The following is a 15,495-nucleotide window of genomic DNA, read 5'->3' as shown; positions in this document are numbered from 1 at the left end:
TGTGTACTTCTAAATTATCTTTCCCCTTATTAATCTGGAGAAGAGAAGAGACATTTAGGATGTGAAGGCTCTCCCCAAATATACTTGAAGATAATTACCTTCTGGGAGCAGCTTCATGTATTTTGCACAGCCCATTTATATAGAATTTAGACAAGTGTTTGGAGAATGCCAAGATATAGATATTAGCTTTCTTCACGTGAGGGAGAACGTATTGCTTCAGATAGAATTGGGTGCTGAATGAGCTTCTGATCGCTGCCTCTTCAACATGAAATTTTAGTTTCAAAGTTTTTTAGCACGCATGCTCTAGGGGTTATTAACTAGCATGTGAGTTGCATGATTCTTTCCAGACCTCAGATTCTGTGCTTCTAATGGAATACCAGACTTAAAACTGTGATGTTTATCTTGAAGACTTATTTTTATAATAGCTTCAGGAAGACAAATTAGATTTATATTTATAACTCAAATAAATATTTCTCCTGAAGTCATACAGTATTTTAAGTATAACATATACAATATTTTTGAAACAAAAGTCCAGATTTGGGGTCTTTTCTGATAGGCCTTGTCCATGTGGGCAGTGTAATAGCCACTCCACTGCTGGTGGCATGGATTGATGACACTGGATTCCTTTTATAGAGATGGTGAAGCTAAAGGGGACTCTGATCTATAGACGTAGAAGATACTCCATAAGACAAATCAGAGTCTCATTTCCTTCAACTTAACAAAGTCTACTAAACTTTCTGATATTTTGTATTCCTCAGTCTTGCTCCATGAAATCATTTTATTCTCTAACCCAAACCTATTCTTTCTAGGTCCCTAGATTTTGCTTTCTAGTGAGTTTATTCTTATTTCTTATTTAAGCATAGTTTCTTTCCTTTAATACAGAAAGTATTATACTTTGCTGCTGATGGTGATTCCACCTTGTATGTGTTTTAAATCATTTGTCTTTCTCTATTCTAGAAATCGACCTCCCCTGAAATACTCTCTACTTTAGGAGAGGTCTCTATTCCCGTCTTTTTCCCTATCCTACCCTGTTCTTCCTTCCCAGTAACTTCCTTCAGTGTGAGCTCGTGATCTGGCTGTTGCTTGCCTCTTTGCTCTCATTCCAGACCATTCTTCTCCCAGCCCACTACATATAGATTCATTGGCCATTGTGCTATTTCTTGAATAGACCGAGGTGGCTCCAACCTGAGGAGTTGCAGCAGCCTGGAATGCTCTTTACTCCTGATTTGTTTATTTATTTATTTATTTATTTTTTATGACCAGCAACTTCCAATCTCATTGAGATCTTAGTTTAAATTTTTACTCCCACAGATGTCTTCCATAAAACCCGAAACAGAGTATCCTTTACATATTACCCTATTTTAAACTTTCTGTAAATTACTTATAGTTATAGAACACTTTTATCTGTGAGTGTATTCATTCAAGTAGGCACGTGGTCTGTTTTGCTCACCAAAATCTCCAGCACCAAGAAAAAGACCTAGCACATAATGTGAACTCAATAAATATTTGTTGAGTGAACAAATAAGTGCATGCTCCGTCATTCCAAATGTCCTCAGACGTTAACTTGGCTGAGGGTGAAATCTTTCAATTCTAGTATAACTGAAGCTTATAGGAAAATACAGCTTTATCATCTTTTGTTAATTTCCTGCCCACAGTATATTTTATAAAGATGTTAGGGGAAACATGCCTGTATGTATTCATGTAAAAAATAATTAAAAATTAGTCACATTTTGGACAATGAGGAGAGGGATATTTTAGAAGTCAAAAGTTCAGAACATCATTGGAATTAAACATTAAAGGAGATAATTATTTAGAGATTTTGTTCATAACTTTTTTGGTCTTAAAACTTGTTTCCTTCTTTGACACCTTTTTCATTTACATGATCTATCAAAATTACATTGAGGTTACCTTTTGCCCAGTTATTTTAATATTCACCCATTATAATGAGTATAAATAAAAATGATGTTTCAGAGCAATGCTAAACTTAGTTATGTTGTAGACTGGCTAGTTATATTCTAAAACTTTTTTTTTTTAATTGAAGATGGATTGTTTGGCAAATTTCTTAATATTTTTGTTTTCTATAAAGGTTATTAGTTTCTTGTGATTTGGGAGAAAACATATATTTTGTTTTTAATTTGCAAATTTTATGTGTTAGGAAATAATAGCACCACTGTATAAACTTAGTGTTAGAAAGATGCTAATAAAATTCTCTTGCCTTATTGAACTTCCTAGTTTCTCTCCTGACTTTTGAATGGTAGTCAGATAGCATTTTTAATGTGTTTTTAAATATGCATGTTGTAGTATGTTAAAAACAACTGTGTAAAGCAAAATCTTTTTCCTTGTAAGGTCTTTTCCTTTCTGTTAGTAGGAACATTTTCATTATCATTCCTGTTTATCACACTAGTTGCAATTAGTGTAGAAAAATGTGTATCTTGGGTATCAATTCACCAGAAAAAAAAAAAAAAACCCTGTACTTAAATAACTCTGTTTTTTCATAGAGTATTATGTATGACTGTTTTGTGAATTATTAAAAAAATATGTGTACAATTTTATTTTTTCATTATTGTCTTGGTCTTCCATATTTATTCATTTATGTAATATGTACCATTTGTCAGTAAAATCACTGTGTATTTAAATGGTAAAAATGTATGTATATCCTTTTCACCTTAATGTTCATCACAGATCTTAATACAGTATCTTTCAAAAAATGTTAAATGACCTGAAACATATAAATATAAAACAACCCATGTAAATGTAACAACATAACAAACAAAACAAAACTAATAAAATAAATACATAAATAAACACCTCTCTGAAACTTTCGGCAAGCATTACCTTATCAAGCTTTTTGTGTGTAAATACTTAGTTCAGTAACATTTTTATTTATAGTTATAGATATTAATGGCTATAATTTTACAGCAGAATGCCATGAATCTATAAAATTAAAAATTTTAATTTTTTTCAAGTAGCTTTCTCTGCTTTCAATAATTATGTCTAATTTTCCAATTATTGCTAGGGATTAGGCTGAGGTGTTTGACTTAAGGTAGTGTTTAGCTAGGACAGAAATACACAGTCCATACCACCCTAGGGACTGGGAGATGTGTTCTCCTCCGCTCCAGGGTTATCTGAGTGGGGCCTGGGGTGGCTGGAGTCCAGGGACTATGGCCTGCAGCAGAGAGCAGCCTTGGGAATAGCCTCTAGCTGGGCTCCTCTGCAGCGGGCCTGAGCTGAGTGGAGTCTGATGGTGCGCCCTGCGGTCCCCGCAGGTGGCAAGCACAGTGAGCGACATCCAGCCCTTGCTGCCCCACTGCGACATGCTGAGCGCAGCCCAGGAGGCGCTCTACCACCCAGACATCTCCTTCAGCAACCAGCAGCAGAGCGTGCCACTACTCATCGTGGACAAGGGCCCCGTGGAGCTACCAGAGGAGGTCGTGGTCCAGGTGCCCAAGGAGCCCAGAGTGCAGCCCAAGGTGCGGCCAGTGGTGGGGAGGGGGGTTTGGGGGTGGCTGGGCAGGGACTCCTGGAAGGCTCAGCCCCAGGCAGTGCCCGAAATGTGTCTTCTCATTTATTTACTCACTGTGGCTGATGTTTGCACTTAGTGGTCTCCCAGCCAGTCATTGAACACTGCATGCTTGTTCTACATTAGAGCCTCCTCATTATGTCAGAATGTTTTACTTTAAATTTCTGAATGGGCTTGAAATATCTCTGCATTATCACAGGAAATTTAAAATTACTTTTAGTGAACATTTCAACTATTGTAAAATGTGACGGTTGTAAAAGGCAAGTTTTAATATTTCTGATCATCTGCGTGTTTGAAAAAAAAATTCTCATCAATGGAAAACTACCAAGATTTTGAGGAGAGTATGATGAAAACACCTTGGTTGGGAATTATGTATATAGTCATTTAAAGCATAAAATCTGATAGAAAAGTGATGGTTATAAAGCAACCTAATTTTCTTATGAAAATGTTGTAAGTACTTTATAATATTGTCTGTGCAGCTGGTAAGTGCAGTGAATGACATCCATCTCTTGAAGCCCTAGTGAGAAATATAATATTTGCACAAAGTTTAATACTCTTCTTTTCCCCAATACTTTATGTAATACTTAGGCAATGTAATTTTTCTCACTAAACTCCATACAGGCACTCCTATCCCTCTTATTTCCTCCAGGGAATATAATATAATAAATATAATAGGATATGTAATATATATTTTCTTTATAGATGTAATATATATTTTATATATGTAATACATATTCATTTTTGTGATATATGTTATGTTAATGTTTATTCATTTATAATAGTTAAATTAATAAATTTATATGAATGCAATATGCATATATTTCATATATATTATATTAATAGTTTCCTTTGTATGCTACATGAAAAAGGCTAGGAAGTATTTGGTTGGGGGAACCATAATTATCAAGTCTTTTCCTAAAATTCTGTCACCTCTCCTACCTCATAATTTCTTCAAGGGGATGATATTCATACAAGAAATACTGGCAAAAGAACATGAAATACCACTGAGCTTATCTTCTTAACCCCATAACCATATTCTCTGGTAAAATAAGCTGGAATACTTGGTTTTCAGTTCAGGGACCATCTGAGATGGATTTTCCAATTCTGACATGTGAGAGTTAAACCTACCTCTCAATTGCTGCCGCCACGTAGAAAGAGTAAGTGTGAGAGTGACTTGGCACTCACGGTGGCTCTGTTCACTCAATGGACACTGTCTGCTCATAGTTCAATCAATGGCCTAGAATCTTCCCATTCAGATTAGCATTTCTCCCTTGGTGTTGATGATTAATGATGGGGGAGTGCATATGCTTCCACAGAAGTGTGTAAAATTGACTCTAGTGTGCTCAACAAATTCAAGGAAAATGTATAGTAAACATTCTTTAAGAACTTTTTTTTTCTGCTTTCTGTTTTGTATTACCATTTCAAACCTGAAATTGTCTAAAGTGGAAGCAGTCATATTTTTTGCAGAATGTGCTTCAACAAAGTTTCCCTCATGATGTTGGCTTTTGATTTATATTGTAAAATAATAATATAAAATTAAAAACCACACCTGCTGGCCATTCAGTTTTGAGGAAAAAAAATCAGAATTATCAGTCGGTTAGAATAGTTTTTACTATAAAATTTTACTAAAAAGTTGGCTGAATTTAAATGTTCCCCCAAATTTATAGCTTATTAAGATTTTTCTATGTTACTTGCTTTTAATTTGTGTCATGTATGTGACAGGTTTCAGTGTAGTAATGGGTTTTAAATCATGCTTTTCTCTCAACTTACGAACGGGAAAATTTCATTATATTTTTGCTTTAGACAGAAAAGAAAGCATAGGTATTAGGCAAACTTCATGTGATCTCATAAGTGAAGACTGAAGTAAACATCATGTGATTTTAAAAGGAGCCTACAGAATCATGTTAATCTGTTATAATGAGACAATAGTTTTTGAAAGTTGCTTTTGCACAAAAGTAACTTTATCATGGAGGTAAAGAGCATCTGAAGGTCATCTTCTCGTTCCCCCTTAAAGTAAAAATAAAGAAAAAAATCAGTAAATATTACAGGGGCATCATCTTTCCTGATGTAGAAGATAATACATACAGCTAGAATGCTTGGACACATATTAAAAATGAAAGTGAAAGAAGAAATACCACATTACTTTGAACTCTTCAAGTTGAAAAGACAGGGAAGAATGCAAACAAGAGAAGATCCAATAAACTCCGGCTCCCTCCCTTTCTCCCTTCCTCTACCTTTCTCAAAATAAAAACAACTATCTGTTACAGAAGCAAGATACTCTAAGATACAGAAAACTCAGAAATCAATATAAATTATAAAGACTGATATTAATGTAATTCTTAATTGAGAAATCAAATTGATACTCCTTTTAAAAATGTATACCTCTGTACTTCTGTATTTGTCCTATAGATAGCCAAACAAGCAAGTAGAAACCCAAAGAAAGCAAACCTAACAATATTTAAAAAAAAAAATCCTTTTATTGGTTTGAAGTTAACCTTTGTCCTTTTTAAAATTTTATGTTCATTTGACTCAGGATAGCTAATAACGGTTTTTAAGAGTTAATGAATGTTTGGATTCATAGGAATTAGGACTTCACAGTAGAGTAGCAAAGCATAAAGAGTTTAAAATCTCAATGACTTTCTTGTTCTCAGAAGACATGTTTCTCTTTAGCATATTAAGGCAGAAGGAAGTCTCAGGGCAGATTGCCCAGTTAATGACTAGATATCAAGACTTTTCCTTGAAGCCAAAGGAATTTAAATGTGTTTTTTATCAGGATTTTCCTTGCTTTAATTGTGATTGTTCTGCAGATGCATAAGAAGTTCATTGAGATGATCTACAAATAACCATCCTGCAAGCCACACATGTAGTGTGCAGGGTTCATAGGAGTGTTCTCTCAGAATACAGCGGAAGCATTTCAGTCCTGACAAGTCATAAAAACTCTACCCTGTGCTCATTTTAAAGCTTACCTTTGCAAGAGCCAAAATGCTTTTACAAGGGACTTGTGTATTCTATCAGTATTTTTGGAGAATCACATTGAACTCTACCATCACCTTTTATTTTTTCTCATTTCCCCACTCTTGGGTTTTTATGTTTATAAATGGGAATGCTTTTATGGTAATTATAAGCAAGTAGAAAACTCCATTTGATTGTTTTGTTATTTTAAACAAAAGTCAACCTTTAAAATTAATCTGAATTATAAAATACTGAATGTTCCATCACTCATTCTTGCCCTTATTTATTTTTTCAATGACATTGGGTTGAGTATAAATGCCTGCTGGATACTGGACTAAGTGCTAGGAAGACACAAACAGGAAACTCAAACTTTGTTCTCTCAGTGAGTATTGGGACATAATAAGAGAGTACAGTGTGGCATATGCTTGCTAAAGGATACCTCTCCCCTATAACCAAAGAGGCCAAGAACCTTGTTTATAAAATGGTAATAGACACAATATTTGGTCTCTGCATACTCAAGAGGGAGTTCTAAATGCAGGAGCAGAAATTATATGGAGAAGTGGTTAAAGGTCTGATCAGGATGGCATGATACAACATTATGCAGAGTTGAGAATTTTGCTGATGGCAGTGAGGGAACAATTAAATTAATCTTATAGGCATTAAGCAAAGACCTGCTGCCTGCATTTGAACAATGAACTAGAGACTTCGAGACTTGAGATAGGAAGGTTATTCTATTGATTCAAGTAAGAAATGATGCTAGTCCTGACTCAAGGAGTGAGTGACATTAGTGATAATGCGGATCAATTGGCAGGAGTTAGAGATTCATGGAATATGTGACTAGGCCAAAAGAAAACTCAGAGGACAGTCAGGTTTCTAGCTTGAAAGATAGCATGATGAATGATTGTACCACTTACTGAGATAATGACAAGACGAAACAGAGAATGTTGGTATGGAAGGATGGTGTTAGTATCCAAGCATGTACAAGTAACTTCTTCAACACATTCCTTTGACTAGAAACCTGAATTTTTTGCCCCCAAATTAAGAACTCCTAACTTAAATACAATACACAAATCTGAAAAAAAGATAATTAAAAATGCTATTTGTTGATCATAAGTTATTCTCATCAAAAAGAAAAAAAAATGTTATTACCATTCTTTGTGAGGCATTCTGTTTGGCTTAGGTATGATAAGATACTCTGTAACAAAAGAGCATCTGCTAGGATTTTTATTCAATCCTTCCTTCTACTTCCCAGTAATACCTAGCAGGGCTAGAGTGGAGCCAAGATTAGATCTGATTTTGAGCTCTCCTGTGTTCCCAGCTGACAGAATGCTTATTATATATGTGCATTCACAATACGGACTTCTCAGTTCTATGGCAGGGAAACAGATTGGACAGTTAGGACAGTTGATCTACAGGCCCAGATATATTTGACATTCATTCAGTTCTTAGTACAATGTTCCATGTCAAAATTTGGAAGAATACAGGAGACTAATCTGCTCATATTTGTACTCATTCACAGCATAACATGACACACAGTTTAATAAAATAATAACAAAAGATAATCCCCACGAGTCTTTTGAGAGTACCTCAAAAATGAGTCTTGATTTATACTCTTGCCTAATTAAACCTGATTATTAGAATAGCCTATCCTTTGATGACATTGTAAAGTGATGCTATTTCTTAAAGAGATGTCTAATATTCTCAGTGGTTAAGAGTCTAGAAAATCACAGCTGCACTAAAAAAAATAAGCATTTTTAAAGTAAAAAATATAAGACTGTAGTTGAAGAGCTCACCTAATTTTACATGTAACAGTATTATAACAAACTGATAGAGGCAGAGAAAGGGTGGCAAAAACTTATTTGTTGGGTTACTTGTTTAACAAAATGATTTGGGAATGGAGTCAATTCTTTTATATACCATGAACTCACCAACATGAGAGGGCAAATTAGTGGCCACTGGAATAAATGAGGAACAGGGAGTGGTAAATGTGGGATGCTTTAAAATCTATCGGCAAGAACACATACACCTACTAAATAAGATTAATAGGCAGCACATTTTCTCTTATCTCAGACTACATTTCCACACATGTCTTATTCTTCAGCCTTGTGGAAGTTCTGTCAGCTTACCAGACAAACCATGCCCCTTTCTCTCTATATCTTTGCAAATGATATTATCTTTGCTGGTTGGAATGTCCTATGCCACCTGAGTCCTCTTCAGCTTAGCTAAAAATTCGATGTAGGGTTGAATTGTATTGATTTTCCTTCGTATTCCACCCATCTCAAGCCCTCGTCTTGACAGAACAATTCCTATCCTTCTCTTGATTTTCAACTAGAATGTCCTGGAAGTTAAGCATGGGCATGTGGTAAACAATTTCTCTTTACCTCTGTCTGGTTTTTATATTTGCCTTTGCTATAACTGATGATCATTGGAAAATCTGAGACCATGTTACTCTTACTATGTTTTTATTAGTGTTACTTATATTGACTTTGATAAGTTATCCTTCTGGGATGTTCTCATATTCTTACTCCCCCTACTCCCAAATTTCTGGAAAAGCTCATTTAATTTTGTTACTACATTACAGTCTGCTGACGTATGTAGGTAAAGTCTAGAAGTTCATAGGGAGAAATGGGGATGAAGGAACTTGTCACAGAAGAACAGATTAATATTGCTGGAATTGCAATGGAAAACTCTCTGTTTTACAAGCTCAGCCTTCTGGATGTAATTGTTTCTGCAAGAGAACAATGTAATATGGCCTTCAAAGTGCTGTGCTAGCTTCTTGTTTTATATTACTATAGTATTATTGCAGATAATAGACTCTGTTCACTTTTATTTGTCTTTCAGTGAGGTTTCCTACTAGAGACAAAATGTCAGGTCTAATTATTATGCAAAACACATTATTTGCTCATCACTCTTTAGAATTCTTATATACATTATACTTTTATGTGGAAAGAAGGGTAATAGGCCTCTACGGAAATAGGTAAAACACAGAGGTTAAAAAAATAATAATAAACTTTGCAGCCCTAAATATGATTTCAAAGCGTTTCTTTAGGAGCTTCTTTCTTTCCCAAATGGTATAAATACCAGAATGATGAATCTAATTGAAAATAAATGTGTTAGTGAGTTTGGCCTTCAAGAATTTAAAGGAAAATATGATAAATTCTTTTGTTTCTTTCGGCATAAACTGTAAATTATTTTCCCTTTCCATCTGAGAAGTATATGAGTAGCTTCTCAAAATGCTTATGGAAATTATATTTTTCACCATAATATTTTTCTTATTATGAACAATATGAATAATGGGAAATAGAAGCTAAACTTTGACATTTAGGCAAAAAAAAAAATATGTTCCCTTGATTTAATTAGGAATGTATTGCAAGTTGTTTCATTAACTCATTGAGTATCTGCCACATGTTAATTGGCAAATGGAATATATGTCCCAAAGGGGCATATTTAACACTACCAATGACAGATACTTCTCAGAATAATTTAGTCAATTACCAGTAAATCCCTTCCTTTTTCTTCTGTTTCCTTTCAACTCAATGTATGTGACGAAAGAGATCTGTAGTGTATCCCAGATACAGAGGAAACTTCCATTGATTTATAGAAGCCTTAACCCTAAATTAAGATGAAAGGGAAGGGCAGAACATGTGCTGTGTATAAAACTTTATACTTTCATAGATTGGCTTATGCCTATGTTTTTAGATTCTGCATTCTTCATATAGTCTCCGGTCCAGAAGTATAGAAACTTGGCCAGGCACTCTATTCTTTCTCTCTTTTATATATATGGTTAATTAAGTTGATGACTTTTCCCTCACTACAATTACTTCCTGAGGAAGTAATTCTTTTTCTTGATTATTAGACATATCTTTAATTTTTCACCATTTTGCTTTTAATGATACAGAGAGAGTAGTAGTATGGAATTACCATTATTACCTGAGCTTTGGGATCAGAAAGATTTAGGTTCATTCCCAGTTTTACCTTTTATTAGCAGTCTTAACCAACTTCAAGGACTTGTGTTTAAAAAAAAATTCTCTTCTGTATAGTGTGATAACAAAAGTACATATGTTGTTGTAATTATTAAGTATCATATATAAATATGTTAAATATGATTAAGCATATAATCCTTGAGACCAGTTAAGTGTTACCTACCACTATTTACCCCTAACCCTTTAAAACAAAACAAAAAAAAAGGTTTTATTTTTTTTGACAAAGAGACACAGCGAGAAAGGGAACACAAGCCAGAGATATGTAATGGAAGATCCATGGAGAATTTTCAATGAATTTATTTAATACTTGTTCATATTTCTGTTTGGGTTGAGGAAGAGACAAAGTAATGTTCTAAAATACTGTCTTTATATTTTGGGCACATTATGGGTTGATAGCTTGGGTAACTAAACATAAATGTTTAGAAGAGAAAATAACTCAATTTAATTCACACTTTGTGCCTGTAATGTACATAGAACCCTCTGTAAGGCAGTTCCTTTCTTCCAGGATTTGTAGTCTGTTGATGGAGACAGAGACAATAAGTATACCAGTATGCATTTGACTATGATTTGGTGAAATGCAGTGTCCCACAAGTGCTGTAGAATTTTAAAGAAGGAGGAGATGGCATTCCTGGCATGGCATGGGGATAGGAGAGAAGAGAGGAAGGGAGAATTCTTAGATAATGTGGTATTTTAACTAACTCTTGAAAATCCCTAGGATCCTTTGCAAGCATAGGTGGGAGGTGCTGGAGGATGGAAGCATGCTCCAAAGTATTGAATTATGTGAACAAAATGTTAGTTAGAGAAAATTCTGTCATTTTCATCAAATAGTGAAGAGTCTAGTTTAACCAGCAATATGGACATGAGGAAAGAAATAGTGGGGCAGGAAGTTTGAGGGGTAGGTTGTAACCATCTTGTAGGGGATCTTAAATGTCCGGGTGAGACTTTGTGCATAATTTTGTCTGCAGCTAAAATTCTTCAAAAGCTCTTGATCAGAGTTGCAGCTTAGAAACTGTCAGGATTGGGAAACTTTAGGGTAGAGAGGGACTTGAAAGTGGAAGATCAGTTAGGTTGTTGCTGTAGGGCCGAACTGGGGAGATAGCAGTGGGGATGGAAAGAAGCAGAACAGTGTGAGAGATGCACAGAGACTGAATCTGCAGTGCTTGGTTACTGGTTCATTGGATGTAGGAAGTGAGTATGAGGGAATCAAAGATGCCTCGGTGACTGGATTGGGACCATTCACAGAATTAGGATGTCAAGAGGAAGCTTTGGTTTTCAGGAAAAAAAAATGGTGAGTTTGGTCTTTGAAATACTGGGTTAGAGGTATAAAGGTCAGGCAAACTCTGGGATATGAATCTAAATATCAAGGGAAAAGTTATTGCTAGTAATAAAGTTAGGAGTTTTCAACATAAAGGTGATAATTAAGGCTGTGGGGGTTTATGAGATTACCCAAAGCAGAGAAGATAATAGGCAATGAGAGATCCTGGGGATATACCTACATTTAGGGAAGGGAAAATTATAAGCTCTTGAAGGTGATCAAATCATGGGTTGACACAATTGGTAAATTAAAGGGAAGTCCCAAAATTTTTTTATGCTTTGCCCCTCTGGCAGCCTCTGCTAATGCTAATCCACAGAAAGTTCATACATAATGATGACAGAGCAGGAGCTAAATGGATGAGAAAATGAAAGTGTTTTTGATTCTCAGTGATAAATTATTGATGCTGTGATCTTTCTTAAATGCCCTATGTATAAATAGAGCAAATAATAGAGGATGAGGTTTATGAGTATATATGATAGAATTAAGGAAGTATGACTAAGTTTAGTGATTTTCTCCTATTTGGGGGTTGCATTTCCCTGTTCCTTTTTGATCATTAGTTAATTATAAATACATCAGGCTAAAGCAGTGCTTGAGTGAACACATATTAAAAGTATGTAGTACAAATTTAAAAATTTCATTTCTGGAATGTTGTAATACTGCTGGAGATTAATAAAAAAATCTTTTTGGATCAGATTTATAAATAATTAAACTGAATATTATATATTGTAATGACTTTTAATTGAATGAATTTAAATATATTTATACGTAGTGTATAGCCAAAAAAAAAAGCAGGAGGATGGGAGCATGCTCCAAGGTTACCCCTAACTAAATACTTAATCATTTTACTTGTCTAAATACTTAAATCTTTTTAGAATTTAAGAATTATACTATGGCAAAAGTATTTGTCATTAATGACATGTTGATCAAAAGTAGGCTTAAAATGTGAAAAAAAACATTATTTCCAATGCATTTTCTTAGACAAAAAATATTTACATCTACCTTCATTTCTATGTTAAAAAGTAGATACATTAGGACTTTTACTTTTTAAAAATCTTAGGAATTCAAAAAGATTGACTTCTCAATTTTCTTTGAAACTGTTGATGTTGTAAAAGTAATTTAATCCCACAGTTTCACATCTGGAAAAAAGAATGTACAATTTTGTTCATCTGATATTTACAAATTTGATTTTGCCCATATTAAATAATGTAATTACTTATAGCAAATGAAAAATAATTTGATTATTTATAATAGGAAGATTGTCTAGCAGAATTATTTGAACAGCATATGAAAATATGTGTTTTGTTGGTTTATTTCTTACTTGTATTTTATTTCTCCCGTTACACAAATCTGTTTACCATCTTAAATGTCTGCTACCACCTAGTATTGTAAAGACCTACTTGTGTGATACCTATTTTTGCATCTCTCCCATTTTTAGTTGACATACACATATACACAAGTGCATATCCATAGGCTTGCAGATAATAATTACATGTGTGAAACTTAAACAAAGTAGATATGGTTAGGTAACCCATGGTTAGAATTCTACTTTAGATGATATATACACTTTGTTAAAATCTTTGTGTTGTGTTGTAGTTCAGAGAATATAAAATGTTTATAAGATGTTATAACTGAAGAAAGTTATTATTACTTGAAAATGTCAAGGCTTGTTTTGGCTTTTGTTTTTCATGCTACATAAGGTATTTCCTTGTTTTCCTCGTACAAGATCATGATATAGACTTTGAATTATGCGACCACATGACAAGGGACATCATAGGTATTTTGGTAAGAGCTTTGGGAATCTCATTTTCTGGGTCCTTCCTAATTTAATGGCTTCATCTCTGGTTACTCCTTAAACCCATGCTATGTCTAACTCTGTTGCTTTGGGTTCTCTCATTGCCATGCCCTTCTCTCCCTTTTTTGCCTTTCTAACTCCCAGTCATATTTTAGTTTTTGGTATTTGGGGTAAGAGGCAGTGTAACTTAGTGATAAAGAGGATAGTTTCTTGGGCCAGAATGTCTGGTGTTCAGTCTGGACTCCATTATTTGCTAGTTGTCTGACCTCTCTTATCTTTCAAATAGGAATAATAGCTATAGAGTTATTGTGTTAAATGAGTTAATCTGTATCATTTACTTAAAAGAATGTTTTAGCATCAGTAGGTAATGTGCCAGTGAGTGTATTTTTCTCTTCTCTCTTTTAATCTGTTCTATATTGTCTGGTGTCACTTCCTCTGGGAAGCCTTCCTTGATCCCTGAAGGCTAAGGTATGACAACACTATCATACCTTGTCTTCTTGACTCATCTGTTTTCTTCCTTTGACTCTATTTAATAACAGACACTGTGTCTTTCATCTTTATATTCTAAGCACACAAAATTGGAGATGCTCTGTGAAAGGTACTTATGTTTGTTGAATGAGTAAATAAATTAATGAGATTTTGGAGATATGTTCTGTTGTGTGGGAATTTATATCAAAGAATAATAACCTCTGTGTAAACTACCGGGAAAGTTATAACTAAGGTCATGAAACTGAAAGGCTCATAGACCAAGATGACAAGATTCTGGAATCATGGGGTTTATTTATTTTGTAATGGGAAGCCAAGGAGAAAGCTATAGGGTAGGTGTACACAGTTAGCATAGGGTTCCATGGGATGGATTGAAGGATCACATATTCTGTTTTATACATTGGTGCAGTATCCTAATTTACTTTCTGCTTCATCCGTGAATTTTCCTGATTGTGTGGTTCCAAAGACCAGATAAGTGAGGAAGATAAATAGTTGAGGTTCCTGAAGGGAACACTGGCTTACTTTGTAAGACAGATGCAGGTACTTGTATACCTGAGCACAGCTGTAGCTCACTGTTTAATGTATTGTGCTGCTATAGCTTATACCTGTTTCTCAAGCATAGACTCCATGGGGTCAGAGAGAGGCCATAATGGATGTCATCTTCAAGGGAAGAAGATTTAGGGACAAATAACTGTTAATCTAGAGGTGATATGATCTGGGATTTATGAATATTTTAGGCTTACGGTCTTCACTTCCTATTCTAAGTAACACTCTTATTTGTTCCGTTCTTGTTATTGATGTTTAATTGACCTATGTTCGTTAGTTCTATGTCTGTAAGTTACTAAATTACTGTCTATTCTTAATACATTTTATGATTCTGCCTATGCCTTCCAAATTACCTGCCTATACATTATGTATATGGAATACATAAGTTTCATCTATCCTGTTTGTTTCTTGTCTCTATGGCAGATTGACTATTCTCAATTAAAATGGCAAATACATGTTGCATGTGTTACAGTTAGGCTGACCATATGTCCTGGTTTTCCCAGAGAGACTTGTTATCCTGCAGGAATCCTTAATAGTGTCCTCTTTCATTCTCAAAAGTGTCCTGATTTGGGTGATAATGTATATAGTCACCTTAGTATTAATCTACCATCTGCTACTTGTAGAACTATGTAAATTGAAGTAATTTATATAATATCCCATCCATAAAATTAGTGGGTTGGCTACTATTTGTAAAGCCCTTGCCAAATCTAAAATTCTTTGACATTATGGAAAAAAAATATGAAGCTTTTTATGTCTTGAGTCTATTCATAGGACTACAACCCTGAAGACAAGTGCATTTTTTCCATTTAAAAATGGATCTAAATGCAAGTTGAATATAAATGCATGCATTAACTACTTTGAAATGTGCAAAATTACACTTTTAATTTATACTTGGGGCACA

At 34.4% G+C, this 15,495-nt stretch overlaps 1 protein-coding gene across 10 annotated transcripts in view; it reads left to right on the top strand.

Annotated features, from left to right (window-relative positions):
* The window catches only part of ADGRL3 (adhesion G protein-coupled receptor L3), a 492,209-nt gene that overhangs the window by 14,311 nt on the left and 462,403 nt on the right, over positions 1-15,495 (top strand). For 9 of the 10 annotated variants that reach the window (XM_088020848.1, XM_088020839.1, XM_088020847.1 and 6 more), the window contains exon 1: positions 3,272-3,470. Coding sequence is in view for 1 of the 10 variants with exons in the window: in XM_088020841.1 (XP_087876967.1) it covers positions 3,267-3,470 (204 nt within the window). In the remaining 9 variants the exon portion in view is untranslated. Of the gene's footprint in view, positions 1-3,266; positions 3,471-15,495 lie in introns of those variants that run through there. The other variant, XM_088020841.1, reaches the window with a different exon arrangement.

Source organism: Eumetopias jubatus, unplaced genomic scaffold (assembly GCF_037043125.1).
Source record: "Eumetopias jubatus isolate StellerSeaLion01/CBP00866 unplaced genomic scaffold, mEumJub1_p1.0 scaffold_2, whole genome shotgun sequence".
Classification (NCBI taxonomy): Eukaryota; Metazoa; Chordata; class Mammalia; order Carnivora; family Otariidae; genus Eumetopias; species Eumetopias jubatus.
Note: the sequence above shows the minus strand (reverse complement) of the source record. Positions and strands in the feature narration are given on the sequence as shown.